This window comes from Mesocricetus auratus, unplaced genomic scaffold (assembly GCF_017639785.1).
Source record: "Mesocricetus auratus isolate SY011 unplaced genomic scaffold, BCM_Maur_2.0 Super-Scaffold_4256, whole genome shotgun sequence".
In the NCBI taxonomy this organism is placed as follows: Eukaryota; Metazoa; Chordata; class Mammalia; order Rodentia; family Cricetidae; genus Mesocricetus; species Mesocricetus auratus.
The window spans coordinates 51,306,537-51,323,448 of NW_024429182.1; the positions used below are offsets into that span (position 1 = coordinate 51,306,537).

Below are 16,912 nucleotides of genomic sequence, written 5' to 3' on the forward strand. Positions count from 1 at the left end.
GAGCTGGCTGGGACAGGTAGCATCTGCAGCAGGTTCCAGGGTTTGAGATGGACTGCCATGAGGCTGAAGAGAAGGAGGAGATATGATGTTCAGACTCCATGGCAAAGTCAGAGCCTCTTTAGTGACCATAGAGTGCCAGGCTGAGGTCACCCTCTCTTGCCTAGAGAGGCAAGGATTCCCGATCATTGCCATCGAGTCAGGAACCCTGTAGACCTCCCCTCAGCTAACTTACAGTTTGTATCTAGTCTTATCTGAGACCCAGGGATGTGTGTGTGTGTGTGTGTGTGTGTGTGTGTGTGTGTGTGTGTGTGTGCACGCTGCTGAGGCAGAACCCCGGAAGAAGGAAGCTGTACAGGGTCTGTGGCTGGGCCCCTGGGATCCCCCAGCCGGGGACTTCCTCTTCCTCTCAGAGCAGGTGTAGCTGCCACAGCGTGACAGGGACTACACCCTGACCTGCAACATGGAGGGGGCCAAGGGGCCCAGGCTCAAAGACTTCCTGAGTGGGAGTCTGGCCACCTGGGTGAGGATCAGGTGGGAGGGCTGGGTCGGGGAAGTGAGTGACAGGGCAGACTGAGGGCTGGGGGATGGGTAGCTGGGGCGTAGACAGTAGCAGGAAGAGGAGAGTGAGGTGGGGAGGGCTAGGATCTGGGATGAGAGGCACTCAAGGGCACTGGTCAGGAGAGGGATCCTCGGGAGTACTGGGACAGATCAGGGCTTCAGGATTGATTTACTGGTTGCGGGGAGTTTCCACCAGTTCATCTGACTTCTGTTTGTCCCCACAGGCACTGGGATTGGCTGGGCTGGTCGGGGAAGCAGAAGAGTCAGCAGGGACAGAGGAGGAGGATAAGGGGCCTCTTTGTGCAGAGAAGAGATTCCTGCAGCTGAGTGATGGGGCCTTACTCCTTCGGGTGCTGGGCATCATGTAAATGACTTGGGGTGGGGGTGGGGGGAGGCAGGTATGAGGGGGAGCAGCTGTGAATGGTGGGAGGAGCCTGAGGGTGCAGGGCAAGGTTTGGGGGTAGGTGGGTCCTTAAACCATGTTCCCTGGGTGATCACAGTGCTCCTAGTTCCCGAGGAAGAGGGCTTCGAATGATCAGGGACCAGGACGGTCCTGCAGCCTGTAGGATGTGGAATCTCCATCATCTGTGGGGGCGACTGAGGGATTTCTACCAGGTAAGGCATTGGGAAGACCTGGCAAGGGGCCTGGCAACCTCTTGTGAAGGTGGCTGTCTTAGTGTTGGCCTGTTCTAGGAGGAACTGCAGCTGCTGATCCTGTCACCACCCCCAGACCTCCAGACATTGGGGTTTGACCCCCTTTCAGGTCTGTTTACCACCTGCTCTCTGACCTCTGTCCCTGCCCCGTGTCCCTTCTTAACCCTTGTGACTTGTGCCCGGCAGAAGAGGCGGTGGGCGAGCTGGAAGGCATCCTCCGGCTGCTGTTGGGGGCCTCGGTGCAGGTGAGGAGGGGGAGGGGGAAGAGAATGGAGTCTTGACAGGAGGACGGAGCCTCCTGAGTGCCAGCTTTGGTCCTCCTGTCCATCACAGTGTGAACATCGGGAGCTCTTCATCCGTCACATCCGGGGCCTCAGTCTTGATGTCCAGAGCGAGCTGGCCATCGTAATCCAAGAGGTACGGATGCACTCCAGCAGGGACAGTCTAGGGTCTTGATTGGGTTTCTTTTCTCTGTCAGTTAAAGAGTGAAAGGCAGGAAAAGTCTGCAGCACACCAGGTGGCAGCAGAGAAGTCTCTGCAGTTAAGAAAGGTGTTTATTGGGGTGAGCAAACACGTGCAGCTCGCACACAGGGAAAAGGCCTGGTGTTTCTAAAGCCTCTGAGGAGCCTTCCTCCCCTTCTTTAGGGCTGGTCATTTGAAGACCAATGGGAACTGTTTTGGGACAAGTCCTCATCGGGCCTTGAACTTGTTGATGTTGAGTCAGTCCAGCAGGGGCCTGCTGGGAGGAAAAGCTTCCAGGTTTTTGTCTCAAGTCGTGAGGAAGATGGCTAGCTTGGACATTTGCCACTGCCTTTGTTACCTAGTCACGGCCCCTTTCCAGTATGTCTGCCTACCAGGGAGTCTGACTCCTGGTCTCTCAGTACTGTGGTGGACAGCAAGTGGGACTGTCACCACCATGGAAGCCAGCCTCACCACCCATCACCCTCCTTCTTCTGATGTACTGTTCTCCATGCCCTCAGGTGACCCAGCCTGGTGCTGGTGTGGTAATGGCTCTAGCTGGACCAGAGTCTGGAGAAATAGAGGCCGTGGAGCTGGAGATACAGATACGGAACCTGATGGGGACCATGTCCAGACTGGTGCGAGAGCGAGATCTGGGGGCACAGGTAGCGGACAGGGAACAGGCACATGGAGCTGGGCAGGGAGATGGGGTTCCCGGCCAGTGTGGGGACTGTCGGTTGTCATAACCCGGAATGATTCTGTGGCGATTGGAAGCCTTACGTGCAGAGGTTTTGGACGGTGCCTCTTGACCTTTGCCTTCCCACTAGCGGTTGGCTGAGATGCTATTGGAGCGGGAGCCGGCCCGCTTGCCCGAGGCTCCTGCTAATGCTCCTGCGGAGGGTCCCTCGCACCATCTGGCTCTGCAGCTGACCAACGCCAAGGCCCAGCTGAGACGGCTGCGGCAGGAGGTGTGAGTGTCTGCAGGCTGGGGAAGGGCCAGTGGAACCTGGATGCGTCTCCAGCCCTGGGGACATGACAGGGCTCAGGTGTGGGTTTGCGGCTGGCAGACTTCCTCCGTCACCCCATCCCTCCAGGGAGGAGAAGGCCGAGTTGCTGCTGGACTCCCAGGCCGAGGTGCAGGGCTTGGAGGCTGAAATTCGAAGGCTCCGTCAGGAGGTGCGCTCCAATGTCCCCCACCACTGTCATCGCGGTCCCATTGCTCCTTCACCCCTCTGTCCCGTGGCTGGCTGATCCTAGTTCCACACTATCTGGCCCAGGCTCAGGCACTGTCCGGACAAGCCAAACGCGCCGAGCTCTACCGCGAGGAGGCAGAGGCACTGCGCGAACGGGCCGGCCGCCTGCCACGACTGCAGGAGGAGCTGCGGCGCTGTCGCGAGAGGCTGCAGGCAGCGGAGGTCTTCAAGGGCCAGCTGGAGGTGAGGGGGGGCGGAGCTGTGGGCGGAGCACGGTGGGGCGTGGTCTGGAGGCGGGGCGTGTAGGAGGAGGCTGGTCAAGAGAAGTGAGTGGGTCAAACTTTGTTGGGAAGACTGTGATAGCAGGGAAAAGGAGTCTGGGCAGATGGGAGGGAGAAGAGAGACGACTATGGAAGGGCAGGTTTTGAAGAGAAGGCTGGGGCCATGGGTGGAATTGGGGGATCTACAGTGAGACGCTAACAAGTAGGGATTACTGGTAAGTGTGGTCTGGAGGGATGTGGCCTTGGAAGGCGGTTCCTGGGGGGGGGGCAGGATCTTGAGAAGGGTGCCTGGGGAGACCCTGGAGAGAGCTGCAGATGGAGGGAAGAGGTAGAAAAAGGAGCAGGGTCTGAGGCATCTCAAGGGAAGGAATCTGGAGCTGCCAGGCACTGAAGTGCATAGGGGTTTGCATCTTGCCACGAACCTTCCCTGCTTTCCCACCAGGAGGAGCGGCTGCTTTCTGGGGCCCTGGAGGCCTCAAAGGCGATGCTGGAAGAACAGCTGGAGGTTGCCCGAGAGCGCTCAACCAGACTGCATGAGACGCAGCGGGAAAACCTGCTGCTGCGCACGAGGCTGGGCGAGGCCCATGCGGTGAGCTAGGCTGACCTGACCATCTGTCCATTGTCCCTGGTCTCCCACGACGCCAGTGATGCCCAAGGCTTCTCTAAGTGGTTTGTGGAGCCTGTTGGACGCTCAGACTTGCACATTTGGCCTGGGCCGGAGGAAGAAGGCTGTGCTGACCCACTCCTCCACACCCCAGGAGCTGGACTCTCTGCGGCATCAGTGGGAGCAGCTGGTGGAGGAAAACGTGGAGTTGGAGCTGGAGCTTCAGAGGAGCCTGGAGCCACCCCCAGGCTCCCCTGGGGAGGGTGAGGATCTGGGGTGGAGGCAGACTCTGAGTGGGGAGGGCTTGACTCTTAGAGTTGCTGATGGGAGTCGGGGGGGGGGGTAAATGGAGTCCTGACTTGGCCACACCTCCAGCCCCCCTCCTGGGAGCAGCACCCTCCCTGCAAGATGAGGTGAGAGAAGCAGAGGCTGGGCGGCTAAGGACGGTGGAGCGGGAGAACCAGGAGCTCCTAGGCCTGCTGCAGATGATGCAACAGCAGCTTGGCAGCCAGGTAGGCCCACCCAGCATCCCTATCCTTACTGGTTACCACCCCACCTCTACCCTAACTCCCCATCCCTCTCGTATGTCCTCAGCACCCTCTGCTGGAGGAGCAGAGCAAGGACTCCATGCTGCCTGTGCCCAACTTGGGTCCCCCAACTCCTCTGGGTCCAGATCACAGCCTCCAAAGCTGGGCTTGTCAGAGGGGAGGTGAAGGCCCTGAATCCTTGGACCTGGCTTCCTCAGCATCAGACTCTGACATCACAAGGTCATCCGAGTGTCCCCAGGCACCTGATTCACACCCAGAGGTGATGGAGAGTTCTTTCCAGAGGGCTTCTCGGGATCCCCAGACCTCGGCCCTAACTTTCCAAGAATCAGACCCTACTGTGGAGGAGAAACATGGATCTCTGGAGAAGTCCAGCCAGGGAGTCTCTCTCCAGGGCCCCATTGTCTGGGCCCAAACACAGGGTCCAGAGATCAGAATTGAGGTGCAGGAGTTGCTGGGAGAGCCTAGAAGCAGAGAGGTTCTCCAAGAGGAGTTGGTGCCTGAGGCTCAGGTCCTGAAACAGGAGAGCCCTGAGCGCAGGCCCAGATCTTCAGACTTCAAACTCGATCAGGAGAGCCTGGATCAGGAGCTAGAGCTGTCCAAGCAGCAGACAGAGGCAGGAGGGCATGAACTGAAGCCTGAGACGTTGGTCAGTAGCCCGGCCCCTAGGAAACCACAGCAGACATCAGAAGGGGCTCCTGATGCCTGGTCCAGGGAGGAGCCAATCCTGGAGGAGACCCTGGCCAGTGCTGTCCCAGAGGAGCAGGCCCTCAGAGACGAGGTGGCACAGCTAAAGAGAGAGGTTGTGGGCCTTGAGGCTAAACTGCAAGCCCAGGCCCAAAGACTAGAGGCCCGAAGTGCAGAGGCTATCTGCCTCTCCGAAGAGCTGGCCCAAGCACGCAGGGCAGAGGCTGAGGCCCACCAGGAGGCAGAGACCTGGGCCCAGGAGCAGGCCCGTCTGCGGGAAGCAGTGGATACAGCTAGCCTGGAGCTGGAGGCTGCTTCTCGAGAGCGGGAGGCGCTGGCAGAGGCTCTGGCAGCAGCAGGCCGTGAGCGAAGGCAGTGGGAACGTGAGGGGCCTAGGCTGCGCGCTCAAGTTGAGGCTGCCGAGCAGCAAGTGCAGACTCTGGAGAGCCAGGTCCGTCGTCACCTGGAGGAGGCTGAGAGGGAGCACCTGGAGAAACGAGCCCTCAGGGAGGTATGTGGGGTATGGCAGTGTGTCAGGGAAACAAAGACCTGGGCCAGTTGCTGGCATGTACAACGTGGGCTCCTTCCCTGCGCTGAGATGGGACAGATGGTAGAAAGTCCAGGCCACCCTTGTTGCTGCAGGATGCAGCTGATGGCCAGTCCTCAGGGGGGCAGGCTACAGGAGGGACTCCCACCGCCAATGCTGTGGTCTATCCCGTGTGTGGTTGTGACAGGTTGTGATAGCCATTTCCCTTGGCTCCGGTTGTGATAGGTTGTGATAGCCCTTTCCCTTGGCTCCGGTTGTGACAGGTTGTGATAGGTGGCCAGGCCCTGCTGTAAGGGACCAAACAATGATTCTTCACGAGCTGGGGATGGAGTCCAAGTATTTGAGAGCTTGCCTGGCATGCACAAAGTCCCGGGTCCATACCCAACTCCCTGTAAACTAGGCATGGTGGCATGTACTTGTCATCCTAGCACTGAGGATATGGAGGCAGGAGGGTTAGATGTTCAAGGCCACTGTTCTAGTTTGCTTTTCTATTGCTGTGTTAAACATCATGACAAAAAAAAAAGCAAGTTGGGTAGGAAAGGGTTCATTTAATCTTACAGATTACAGTCCATTACGAAGGAAGCCAGGCAAGAACCCAAAGCAGGAACCTGGAGGCAGGAACTGAGTGAAGCAGAGGAAGGCTCTGCTTGCTGGCTTCTCTTCATAGCTTACTCACTTTGCTGTTTTATATAGCTCAGGACAGCCTGTCCAGGGATGGTGCCACTCACAGTGGGCTGGGTTCTCCCACATTAATCATTAACTGAGACAATGCCCCGCACACAGACTTGCCTATGGACCATTTGACTGAGGCATTTTCTCAGTTGAGGCTCCTGATCCCAGATGAATGGCTTGTGTCAAGCTGACAGCACAGACATCCTTGACTATATAATGAATTGGAGGCTAGCCTGAGCTACACGAGACTGTCTAGAGAGAAGATGAAAACATTTACTAAAGATGAGGTGGCAGCAAAGTACCCGGGAGGGGGTGGGGATGCCTGCCTGGGTGTGAGAGGCCCCCAGGGAAGATCATTAGATTTCACTCAATGCTGAAAGAGTAAGAGCACAGATGAGCAGGGACAAGGACTTGAAGGCATTGGAGACGCTGGGGGACTCGGAAAAAGTCACAGCAGTGGCCAACTTTGAAGGGGTTGCCTCTCTGTCTTCTGGCATGGAAAGCCTCATGGTGTGGGCAGACCCATGTGGGGCTGAGTCTGACGAGGGTCACCCTGGTGAATGGGAACCCGGGCCCCTCAAGAGTCAGCGGCAGTGGTAACTATGACAGGTAAGGCTGGAGGAGCACTCAGTGATGGAGGGGAGAGAATGTCTGGAGATGCATCCATTCACTTGTTCATTCACATACTCTGTGAGGCCAGCCAAGGCTCTGTACCAGGCTGTGCGCACAGTGATGACCAGATGGGGGATGTCCGTATGTACGGGTGTGGAGGAGAAAGGACAGTGAGGGGAGCCACGGGCCCAGACTGAGGACATCAGAGAAGGCTTCGTGAAGGAGGTGGGTGGGGGAGAGCAGATTCAGGTGTGAGTTGGTGAAGTCAGGAGAGGAGATGCTGAGGAGCAATTAAGCAGGGCTCTTGTTGGGCATGGTGAAAGCTTCCTTCTGTGCTGAGGGAGAGTCTGGGGTCTTTGTGAGTGAATGGTACCTCTGGAGGCTGGAGACAAGCAAAACGGTCAGTCCACACTGGGAGGCAAAGCCAAGGGCAGCACGAAGCAGTGCTAAGGTATTAGATCTGTGGGCTGGGAACGGGGTGCCCCAGACAAGACCCGAGGCTCAGCAGGGAGAGCACCTGGTATATAGGCCCACTGTGAGCGTGGGGAACGGGATGGGTTGACACAGGTTGTGCCCTGCACAGGGAGGTATGGGAGAAGATATGCAGGGAATGTAAGGACTGGTGTGTGGGAGCCAATGAAGACAGAAGGTTTCCCTGGGGTATATACTGTAGGATGGGACCCCGAGATCTGCCAGTAAAGAACTGTATGATGTGTCCGACCCCCCTGATTGTCACCTGTGTAGCTTGGAGCAGATTACTTCTGAGTGTCGTGTTCCTCATCTGTAAAGTGGAAAGAAAGCGGCCTGCCCCTCCTGTGGTGGTGTGTGCCTGCAGTCCTGCCCTTGGGAGGCTGAGGCAGGAGGACTGAGATTTGAGGCCAGCCTGAGCTGTATCGCCACGCCTTTAAGACTAAAGAGGGGGCTGGGTGGGGTAGTGATACCTTTAATCCAAGTACCTGTGGCGGGGGGGCGGTAGAGGCAGGCAACCAGATTTCTGTGAGTCTGAGGTCAGCCTGGTTCGTAGTGACTGGAATACATAGTGAGATCCCATCTCAGAAATAAATAAATACACAACCAAAGAGGGAGAATAAAAAAGAACCAGGGGCGGAGGGGGGCAGAGAGAGATAGAGAGACGAGAGGAAAACCAAAAACTGTTCTGTCTGATAGAATCTCACAAAACAGTGTGTGGCAAGAGCTTAGGGTATGCCTGGCTCCCAGTATGCTTTTGCTTTTTGGGGGAGAGGGACTGGTGGTAGCTGGCAGTGAAGGTAAGGGTGGGCCTGGAAGACTTAGGGTGTGGGAGAGGCTGGGGACAGAGAGAGTTGGGATGACTTCCTGACTGGAACATTCTAGGCACTACCTGGGTGTAGCACTGACTGAGCAGGCTCGCAGGACAGACAGAAGGATTCGAGGCTTCCGGTGGGCATGGAGGCCCCCCAGGCTGGGCGCAGGGGCACTTGGTAGGGCTATAGCTAGAATAGGGAGTGGGCAGTGCCCAGGCCTCTATTTTCATCTGCACTACAGTTTTCTTATGTCTAGCAGTGCCAGGGCCCTAATGGTCAGCCAGGCAGGGAATTGATATTTCCTCCTCCTCCTCCTCTTCCTCCTCTTCACTCCCTTTTCATTTTTAAAAAATATTTATTTATTTTGAGATATGGTTTCTTTGTATAGCCCCTGGTTATTCTGGAACTCACTCTGTAGACCAGGCTGGCCTTGAACTCAGAGATTTGCCTGGCTCTGTCTCCTGAGTGCTGGTTAAAGGCTTGTGCCACCACTGCCTCGATGAATTGTAGTTTTTTATCCAGAGGCCATGCCCACATGTGTTGGGAACTACAGTGCCCAGGGCAGGGTGCGGATGGCTGTTACCTAGGATGATGGCTCAACAGCAGTCTTAGTCTTCGGAGGCAGGGTGTGACCAGTGGCTGGTAGGGTCACCTTTGTGTAGCTTTATCTTTCCAGGGTCCCCAGGAATCAGAATGGTTTGGCGTCCCTCCCCTGGGAGCTCACAGGTCAGAGTTGGCCTTCCACCCCTACCCTGGAATGTTGCGGGCCAACTGCCACGGTCTCTGACCCAACTTCTGCAGCCCTGCACTGTGGTTAGGCCCAAGATCCTGAGCTCCTGTTCCGACTGCTCTCAGTAGCCACCCCTTTGTGGTGGAGGATGCTGTACAGGCCCGCCTCCACTGAGCCCCTGCGTATGGCTCGTGTGGCAGCTCGCAGGGCTTATCACCCTCCTGGGTACATTCGAAACTATGGGCTCAAAGAGGTGAAGCCGCTTGCTTAGTGTGCATCTCTGATCCCTTACTCAGGGGCCGCTTCCACGCCTTACCAGGGTTAGGGCCTCACTCCTTTCATATCCATCCTGCAAGGCCACCACACCCCACTTCCAGGCCTTTTACACACAAGGTCTCACATTGAGCCTAGATCTCATTATGTAGCCCAGGCTGCCCTTGACTTTGCAGCCGTCCTCCTGCCCCAGCTTCTTGAGCGCTGGTATTCCATATGTGAGCCACCACGCCCTCCAGATAGGAACATAGAGACCCACAGGATTAAAGACACTTGCCAGGCACAGAGCAAGGCAGAGAGCAAGAAAATCCCTTCTCAGGCCTGTCTCTAGCTCTCCTCTGTTTCTGGGGGAGAGCTGTGTTCCCCATTTCCACCCTCACTTTCTGAGCCTACCCTGCCTGCCCTCAGGAACTAGAGAAGGCTGTGGTACGCGGCCAGGAACTGGGGGCCCGGCTGGAGCACTTGCAGCAAGAGCTGGGACAGGCAGCCTTGGAGCGCCAGGAGTTCCTTCGAGAACAGGAGAGCCAGCACCAGAGGTGGGCACAGTGGCTGGGGACAGGGAGGGGCAGGCAAGCAAGGGCTGTGTGTTAAAGGTGTCTCCTGTTAGGTACCAGGGCCTGGAGCTGCGGCTGGAAGCTGAGCTGCAGGCAGCGGCCACCAGTAAGGAGGAAGCACTGATGGAGCTCAAGGCCCGGGCCCTGAAGCTGGAGGAAGAGCTGATTCAGGTAAAGCTGTCCTGGGAACAGAAGTGCCAGCCCCCGCCGCAACCTGGACAACCAGGGCTGCCAGGGCGGGATTGGTGGCAGCTGCTCACCTCACACCCTGGCGGGGCTGCTTCCTCCATTCCTTAGGTGGATGGGGCCTCTTGGGGTGACTACTCTGTTTTTTCCTTGGGGTCCAACGCTTTCCTATCCATGTGAGGCACCTGTTATTTGTATCCCCGGACCTTGTGCCTGCAGCTTCGACAGTACCCTGTGGGACTGACGACGGAGGCAGGAGCTGAGCCTCGGACTGTGGAGACCCAGAATGGTCGGCTCATCGAGGTGGAGCGCAGTGTGAGTGACCGGGGATTGCCCAGGGTTGGGAGGACTAGCCACCTGGCCACTGACAGCCTTTTCTGGCAGAATGCCACACTGGTGGCTGAGAAGGCAGCGCTGCAGGGGCAGCTGCAGCACCTGGAGGGTCAGCTGGGGAGCCTACAGGGCCGGGCACAGGAGCTCCTGCTACAGAGTCAGCGGGCACAGGAGCACAGCAGCCGCCTGCAGGTGGGTGGCAGCCTGGGGCCATTGTCCCCTGGCCATTTGGGGCGTTTTGTGCCTTTGCGCATACTCCAGCCAGCTGCCCCACCTGTTTCCACGGTACTTGCCCTCTGCCCTTAGCCATCCCGGTTTGTACCTTCTCTCTGTCCTTGCGTTCAGAATTCACGCCTGAACCACCCCATCCCCACCACCTTACCGTGTAGGCCGTGTCCTCCATATTAGCCGCTACTCGCCACCTATTCCCTATTCTCTACCCATCTGTCCCATCCCTGTTCTGGGCCTCTTGCATGGCCCAGCTTTCCCATGCCACTGTGATGCCTCTCTGCTGCTTTTAACCTCTTCCTGTTCTTCAGCTGTCCCCCTGCGTCCTCCATAGCTTGTTCCTGTCCCCTGCCTCTGGTCTCAGGCCATGCTTCTTATTCCTTCTCGCTGGGCACCCCACAGCAGTGGTCCTGCCTGTTTGCTTCACCGTAGGCTGAAAAGTCTATGATGGAGAAGCAGGGCCAGGAGTTGCACAGGAAGCTGGGGATGCTGGAAGAGGAGGTGCGGGCAGCAAGACTGGCTCAGGAGGAGACTCGTGGGCAGCAGCAGGCTCTGCTTCGAGACCATGAGGCCCTGGCCCAGCTGCAGCGGAGACAAGAGTCAGAGCTGGAGGGCCTTCTGGTGCGGCACCGAGATCTCAAGGCCAATATGCGTGCACTGGAGCTGGCCCACCGTGAGCTGCAAGGCCGGTGAGACTCCCAGTTCCCCACTTCTCTCCCTGGCATGCCCAATAGCCTGTCTCCCTCATTAGGTCTGACCCAAGCGGGGGTTCCATACTCCACATATCTATCCTACTGTTGATCGCTTGGGGGTCTGGGCTTCCCAACTTTGAGGCTAGGAACGGTGGCACCTAGCATGGTGTTCTGCTTTTGGGGGTGTGGTGCTTATGCGTAGGAGGTGTCAGACTTCCAGATCCCCACAATGCAGTGCCAGGTACTAAGGGTTCAGGCTCTGCAGCGCTTTGGTCCTTGTCCCTACAGGCATGAGCAGTTGCAGGCCCAGAGGGCCAGTGTGGAAGCACAAGAGGTGGCCTTACTGGCAGAGCGTGAGCGCCTGATGCAGGATGGGCGTCGGCAGCGGGGCCTGGAGGAGGAGCTGCGGAGACTTCAGAATGAACACGACAGGTACCAGACCTGGTGCAGGCCTGTCCCCTCTTCCCCAGATCAGCATTCCTCCATGCGGAGTGGGTTGGGGTGGGTTAGTCATTGCCCCCTGTGTGTTCTGCTTCACCTCCTCTCTGTGGGTGTGGCCTTCCCGGCTCCTGGAGAGCAGTTGTCTTTGCCTCCAAAGAGCTCAGAAGCTACTGGCTGAGGTGTCTCGGGAACGAGGGGAGCTCCAGGGTGAACGCGGGGAACTGCGGGGCCGGCTGGCGAGGCTGGAGCTGGAGCGGGCACAGCTGGAGATGCAAAGCCAGCAGCTGCGTGAGTCCAACCAGCAGCTGGACCTGAGCGCCTGTCGACTGACCACACAGTGCGAGGTGTGGCACAGTGTCAGGGCAGCCTAGGGCGGCCAAGGCAGGCAAGCCAAACTGGGACAGTCTCGGGCCTGGTATTCATTTTGGCTTTGCTGCTGCCCGCAGCTGCTGACCCAGCTTCGCAGCGCCCAGGAGGAAGAGAACAGGCAGCTGCTAGCTGAGGTACAGGCTCTGAGCCGGGAGAACCGAGAGCTGCTGGAGCGCAGTCTGGAGAGTCGAGACCACCTGCATCGAGAGCAGCGAGAGTACCTGTGAGCATGCGCAGGGCAAGGACCACGCCCCTTGATGCTTCAGGGAACTCTCCCCCACTCCCCACCCCGAGGTCCTAGAAAAGATCCCAGGAATAGGGTAGTTTTACCTGCAGTGTGGCTGCCCTGGGTTGCACCTGCTTCTGCCAGGGCTTTGCCAGGATTTCTGTGAACCCATTCTCTCCTTCCTACCAGGGACCAGCTTAACGCCTTACGTCGTGAGAAGCAGAAGCTGGTGGAGAAAATCATGGACCAGTACCGTGTGCTGGAACCTGGGCCCCTGCCCCGCACCAAGTGAGGCCCCACCTTCTGGAATGGGATACTGATAACCTTTGCCCTGTCCCTACCCTCTAACCTCCAGTTCCCCAAGAGCCAGGCTGGGGTGCAGGTCTTAATGAGGGTTTTCCTGACCCTTTTCGTCCCCTCACACGACTCTCCCCTCCCTCCCTTCTGTTTCCTTATCCCTTCTTATGCACTCTTGCCCCCAGGAAGGGCAGCTGGCTGGCAGACAAGGTGAAGAGGCTGATTCGGCCCCGGCGGGAGGGGGCCCTCCATGGGGGGCCACGCCTGGGGGCCGATGGGGCTGGCAGCACGGAGAGCCTGGGGGGCCCCCTGGAGACGGAGCTCCCTGAGGGCAGGGAGGCAGATGGGACAGGTGGGTCTGAGGGTCTGGCGACCAGGAGGTCCCTACCCCGTGTCTCCCACCCTTGGCATCTGCCATACTATCTGGCCTGCACATGCGCCTCCCAGACCTTTCCTGCTACCTGCCTCCAACCTGCCTCGATGATGTTGGTTGCTTTCTCCCTGGGCCTGCGGAGACCCCTGCCTGGCTCCTCCTTTCTGTCTATATTGCCACCTCCCCATTTCTATACAACACACACCATGCCTACGACCTCACAGCTGCAGGGAACATTAGGGAAAGGTCATTCATCCTTGATGGTACAGAAGGAAACTGAGGACCAGAGAGGATGAGGTGCCTTGCCCAAGACCGCACAGTGAGCTACTGTGTGAGCCAGCAGCACATTGGCCGCGCTCATCCGCCAGGTCCCTCTCTCCTACACCCTGCTCATCTTTCCGCCCTATGCGGCTCCACCCACTGGCTCTCTGCTTGGCTGGCCTCTCTCCGTGCTTTGATGACACCCAATCCCTCTGCATGTGCCTCTCACAGGGTCCTCGTCACCGGCACCCATGCGCCGTGCCCAGAGCTCTCTCTGCTTGGGAGAGGAGACCCTGGCAGGTGGGCAGCGGCGAAGACTCAGCTCCCGGCTCCCTGGAGGGCGAAGCTCTGAGTCATTCAGTCCAGGGGACACCCCAAGGCAGAGGTTCCGACAGCGCAGGCCAGGCCCCCTGGGGGCACCCAGCGCCCATAGCAAAGGTGAGAACAGACCTGCTGAATATGAGCCCCCATCATCCAGTGGACCCCCCACCTTTGGGGAGGAGGTTCATTCCTGCTAGTCTCTGCATCTGTGTGCCTTGCTCACCACTGCCTGGCACCATGGCCCAGTGTCTGCCTTTTGATCCCCAGGATCTGGTGTGGAATGGGACGGTTCCATTAAGACCCTCCCGGAACATGAAACAGATGCCAGTCGAGAGGGTGAGTGAGGGTCTGTGCCTTGTCTGGGGTCCCTGGCAAGTCTCATTCACCAATTCTCTCTTCTGATGAGAGTGCTGGGATTAAAGGTGTGATTCACCATGTCCACTAAGATTCTCTTCTTTCTTCGTTTCTTCCTTCCTCCCTCCCTCCCTCCCTCCCTCCCTCCCTCCCTCCCTCCCTCCCTTCCTTCCTTCCTTCCTTCCTTCCTTCCTTCCTTTCTCTTTTTGAGAATGCTCTCACATAGTCTAGGCTAGCCTTGAGCTAATCCTACTGCCTCTACCTTCCCTGTGCTGGGATTGTAGGTATGACTTACTGTTTTCTTGAGACAAGTCTTGCTATATAGCCCAAGATAGCCCAGAACTCACTGTGTAGCCCAGGCTGGCCTCAGCTTTCTTAGTCCTGGGATAATAATTGTGTGTCGTCACATCCATTATTTTTTCATATTAAGTTTTTAAAGTCTCTCAAGCATTTTACATGCAGGCATACAACAGTTTGGGCTAGCAGAGGCTCAGCCACAGCATGACAGGAGGTTACAGTACTGGGGAAGCAGTGTGTGTGTGTGTGTGTGTGTGTGTGTGTGTGTGCAGGCTGGGATTTGAATGAGGGCCCTGGCTGGGGACAGGCTTCAGAAGGCTCAGGGTCCTGTGGGCTGCCTTGACTGCTGGATATCTTCCTGGGGAGGAAGCCTGAGCCCAGCTTTTCTCTCCAGCCCTCCAGGATCAGAAACCAGAGAAACATCCCCTTACCTCTTCCCTCAGCCAGTGACACTGTGGCCACAGGAGGCTTAGGCAGGAAGCCTTCTCTTCATTATAGGGTCAGTGAGTCTTCCAGGCAACCCAAGAGCCGGGGGACCCAGGGACCCCAAGAAGAGTCCTTGAACACAGAGGCCTGGACTCCCAGGCCCTCCACGACTTGTACTGTGGCCCTACAAAGGAGCTGGGACAAATGTGTGGACAGGGGATGTGACTGGTCCCGACAGGTAGCTCCCGGCCAGGGCTCTTGCTCTGCCACACAAACATCATTGAGGAGGCGATCTCTGGGGGATCCCCCAGCTGAAGGAGGCTGGCAAGAGTGGGCAAGAGAGCCCTCTGCCCGGTCTAGATGGGAAGCCAAGGCCCATTCTCTGGGGTCAGGCCTGGGCTGATATCTAAGCCTCGTCCAGGACAGGAGGGAGAGGAGAATAAAGCTGTAACCCTTGAATCTGGGCTCTGTGTCTGTTGACTGACTCTGGGAGCCTGGAGGTGTTGGGGATTACTATTTGTGGGCTTCTGTAGCTAGGGACCCATGTCTGGAGCAGGTAGCAAAAGGAATTATAGTGTGGTCACTTGGACTTGCCAAAACCTGAGTGTGTTGGTCAGGTGGGCAGCCAGTGGTGGGCAGGGCCTGGGTGGACACTCAACAGTGAATGGGACCTGAGGTCTGGGAAGTGGGATGTGGTGGTGACTTTGTTGGTCCTGACCCTGTGTCTCAGGGCACCTCTTTTCTTTCTTCCTATCTTCCAACCTCCTTATCTTCTTTCACACCCCTTTGGGTTGAGCTCTGCCTCAAGGAACTCACAGTCTGGCAAGGAGGTGCTATAAGAGGTGGTATGTCATGTCTCTGCCTCAAGTCCCTAGGATGATGACTGGGAAGGGAAACTGTCATTCTTAGTTTCAGTTGTCAATTTGACACCTGGGAAGAAGAAACTCAACTGAGGAATTGCTACCATTAGATTGGTTTATGTCTATGGCATGTCCATGGAGGCATTTTTTTGATTGCTAATTGATATAGGAGGGCCCAGTCCATGGCTCAACAGCTAAAAGCACTTGTTGCTCTTCTGGAAGCCCCAAGTTCAGTTCCCAGCCCCCGCATTGGGCAGCTCATAGCTGTCTATAACCCCAGCTCTAGGGAATCCCTCTGGCCTCTATGGGTACCTATATTCATGCGCACATACCCATGTGTAGACATACATACATATCTACACACAATTAAAAATAAATCTTAGAGAAAATAAAAGGTAGCTGAGCAAGCCAAAGGAAACAAGCCAACAAGCAATGTTCCTCTGTAGTCGCTATTTCAGATTGTATCTCCATGCTCCTGCCCTGGTCTCCCTCCCAGGGGGACTGTAACCTGTAAGCCAGATAAATCTTTTCTTCCCCAAGTTGCTTTTTGTCACAGAAACAGAGAAGGAAAACTAATGTAGAATTTGGCACCTGGAATGTGGGGTGTTGCTGCGATGAACCTGACCATGTAGGGTTTATGCCTTGGACTGTTTTGTGGGAAGACGGCAGATGATTTTGGAACTTTGGGCTGAAAGAGTCATTGAGTGCTGAGAACCTAAAAGGACTGTTGTGGGAACTCAGAAGGCCATGTTGAAAGCAATGCAGACAATGGAGGCCTGGCTTGCGAACTTTCAGAGGGAAGTCTGACAGCCCTTCAGAGTTGATCTGGGTTGCCCATGCGATATATTTCAATTAAGAATCAGTGGAAGGAGCCGGGCGGTGGTGGCGCATGCCTTTAATCCCAGCACTCAGGAGACAGAGGCAGGCGGATCTCTGTGAGTTCGAGGCCGGGCTGGACCGACAGCCTCCAAAACAATACAGAGAAACCCTGTCTCGTTTAAAAAAAAAAAAAAAAAAAAAAAAAAAAAAAGGAATCAGTGGAAACCTTTGCTTTAGTGGGACAATGGATGTTAGTTAGCTAGGGCTGAAAAATCAGCAGTGATGAGTAAGAAACCAACATCCCTGAGGTAAAGTCTTCTGTGAAGTGTTTCTCAGGGTCACCACACAGAAGCTGAGGCCTACTAGGGACCAAGGCTGCATGTCAAGCTGTCAGCAGAACTTGGCAAACAGTGTATAAGAGTCTTCCACATGGTATTGGTTTTGAAGGCACAAAACAGTCATGGGAACAGCTGAGGCTTTGGTACCAGGTGGCAGGCTCAGAGTCCCTGAAGGGAGGAGGCCAGGAGGTCGGTGGTGAAGGTGTGGTCTCAGTTGCAATGGAAACCTCAGGACCCTGGAGATGCCAGGGCTGTGAGATGAATGGCAAGGACAGCAACAGTTGTGGGAAGGAGATGACTTAAGCCTACGAGACAAGCCGTGCGTGCTGTGGCTGGAAGGCCAGGAGGAGTGCTTTGGAGCCAGAAGACCAGGGGTGAGTCCCAGATGCCGGACCCTGAGATACAGGCTTTGATGCCACTACTGGATGTTGGGTTTTTC

General features: G+C 56.6%; 1 protein-coding gene across 6 annotated transcripts; it reads left to right on the plus strand.

Moving 5' to 3' along the window:
- The first annotated feature begins 396 nt into the window (after positions 1–396).
- Ccdc88b (coiled-coil domain containing 88B) lies at positions 397–14,915 on the plus strand. Of its 6 annotated transcripts, none has more exons than XM_040748732.1 (27): positions 397–520; positions 783–922; positions 1,059–1,173; positions 1,252–1,321; positions 1,399–1,457; positions 1,546–1,629; positions 2,193–2,336; positions 2,499–2,641; positions 2,766–2,847; positions 2,949–3,107; positions 3,588–3,734; positions 3,904–4,012; positions 4,125–4,261; positions 4,344–5,492; positions 9,507–9,634; positions 9,706–9,823; positions 10,058–10,153; positions 10,223–10,363; positions 10,832–11,088; positions 11,380–11,523; positions 11,690–11,876; positions 11,979–12,124; positions 12,317–12,415; positions 12,610–12,634; positions 13,290–13,496; positions 13,647–13,715; positions 14,425–14,915. In XM_040748732.1, exons 1-27 carry the CDS (start codon positions 461–463, stop codon positions 14,857–14,859), a joined length of 4,650 nt encoding a protein of 1,549 aa, XP_040604666.1. In that variant the 5' UTR covers positions 397–460; the 3' UTR covers positions 14,860–14,915. The 6 variants fall into 6 exon arrangements, 5 of the variants coding, with proteins under 5 accessions (XP_040604666.1, XP_040604677.1, XP_040604662.1 ...); XM_040748743.1 differs by having other exon boundaries at positions 12,610–12,776; positions 14,425–14,629; XM_040748728.1 differs by lacking the exon at positions 397–520 and having other exon boundaries at positions 636–922.
- The last annotated feature ends 1,997 nt before the right edge of the window (positions 14,916–16,912 follow it).

Excerpts from the sequence above, each read along its gene's own strand:
- Ccdc88b (XM_040748728.1), top strand. The coding sequence starts at position 651 with ATGAGAGGCACTCAAGGGCACTGGTCAGGAGAGGGATCCTCGGGAGTA. Across the intron at positions 2,337-2,498 it reads AGCGAGATCTGGGGGCACAG|CGGTTGGCTGAGATGCTATT; the intron begins GTAGCGGACAGG and ends CCTTCCCACTAG. Across the intron at positions 9,635-9,705 it reads CAGGAGAGCCAGCACCAGAG|GTACCAGGGCCTGGAGCTGC; the intron begins GTGGGCACAGTG and ends GTCTCCTGTTAG.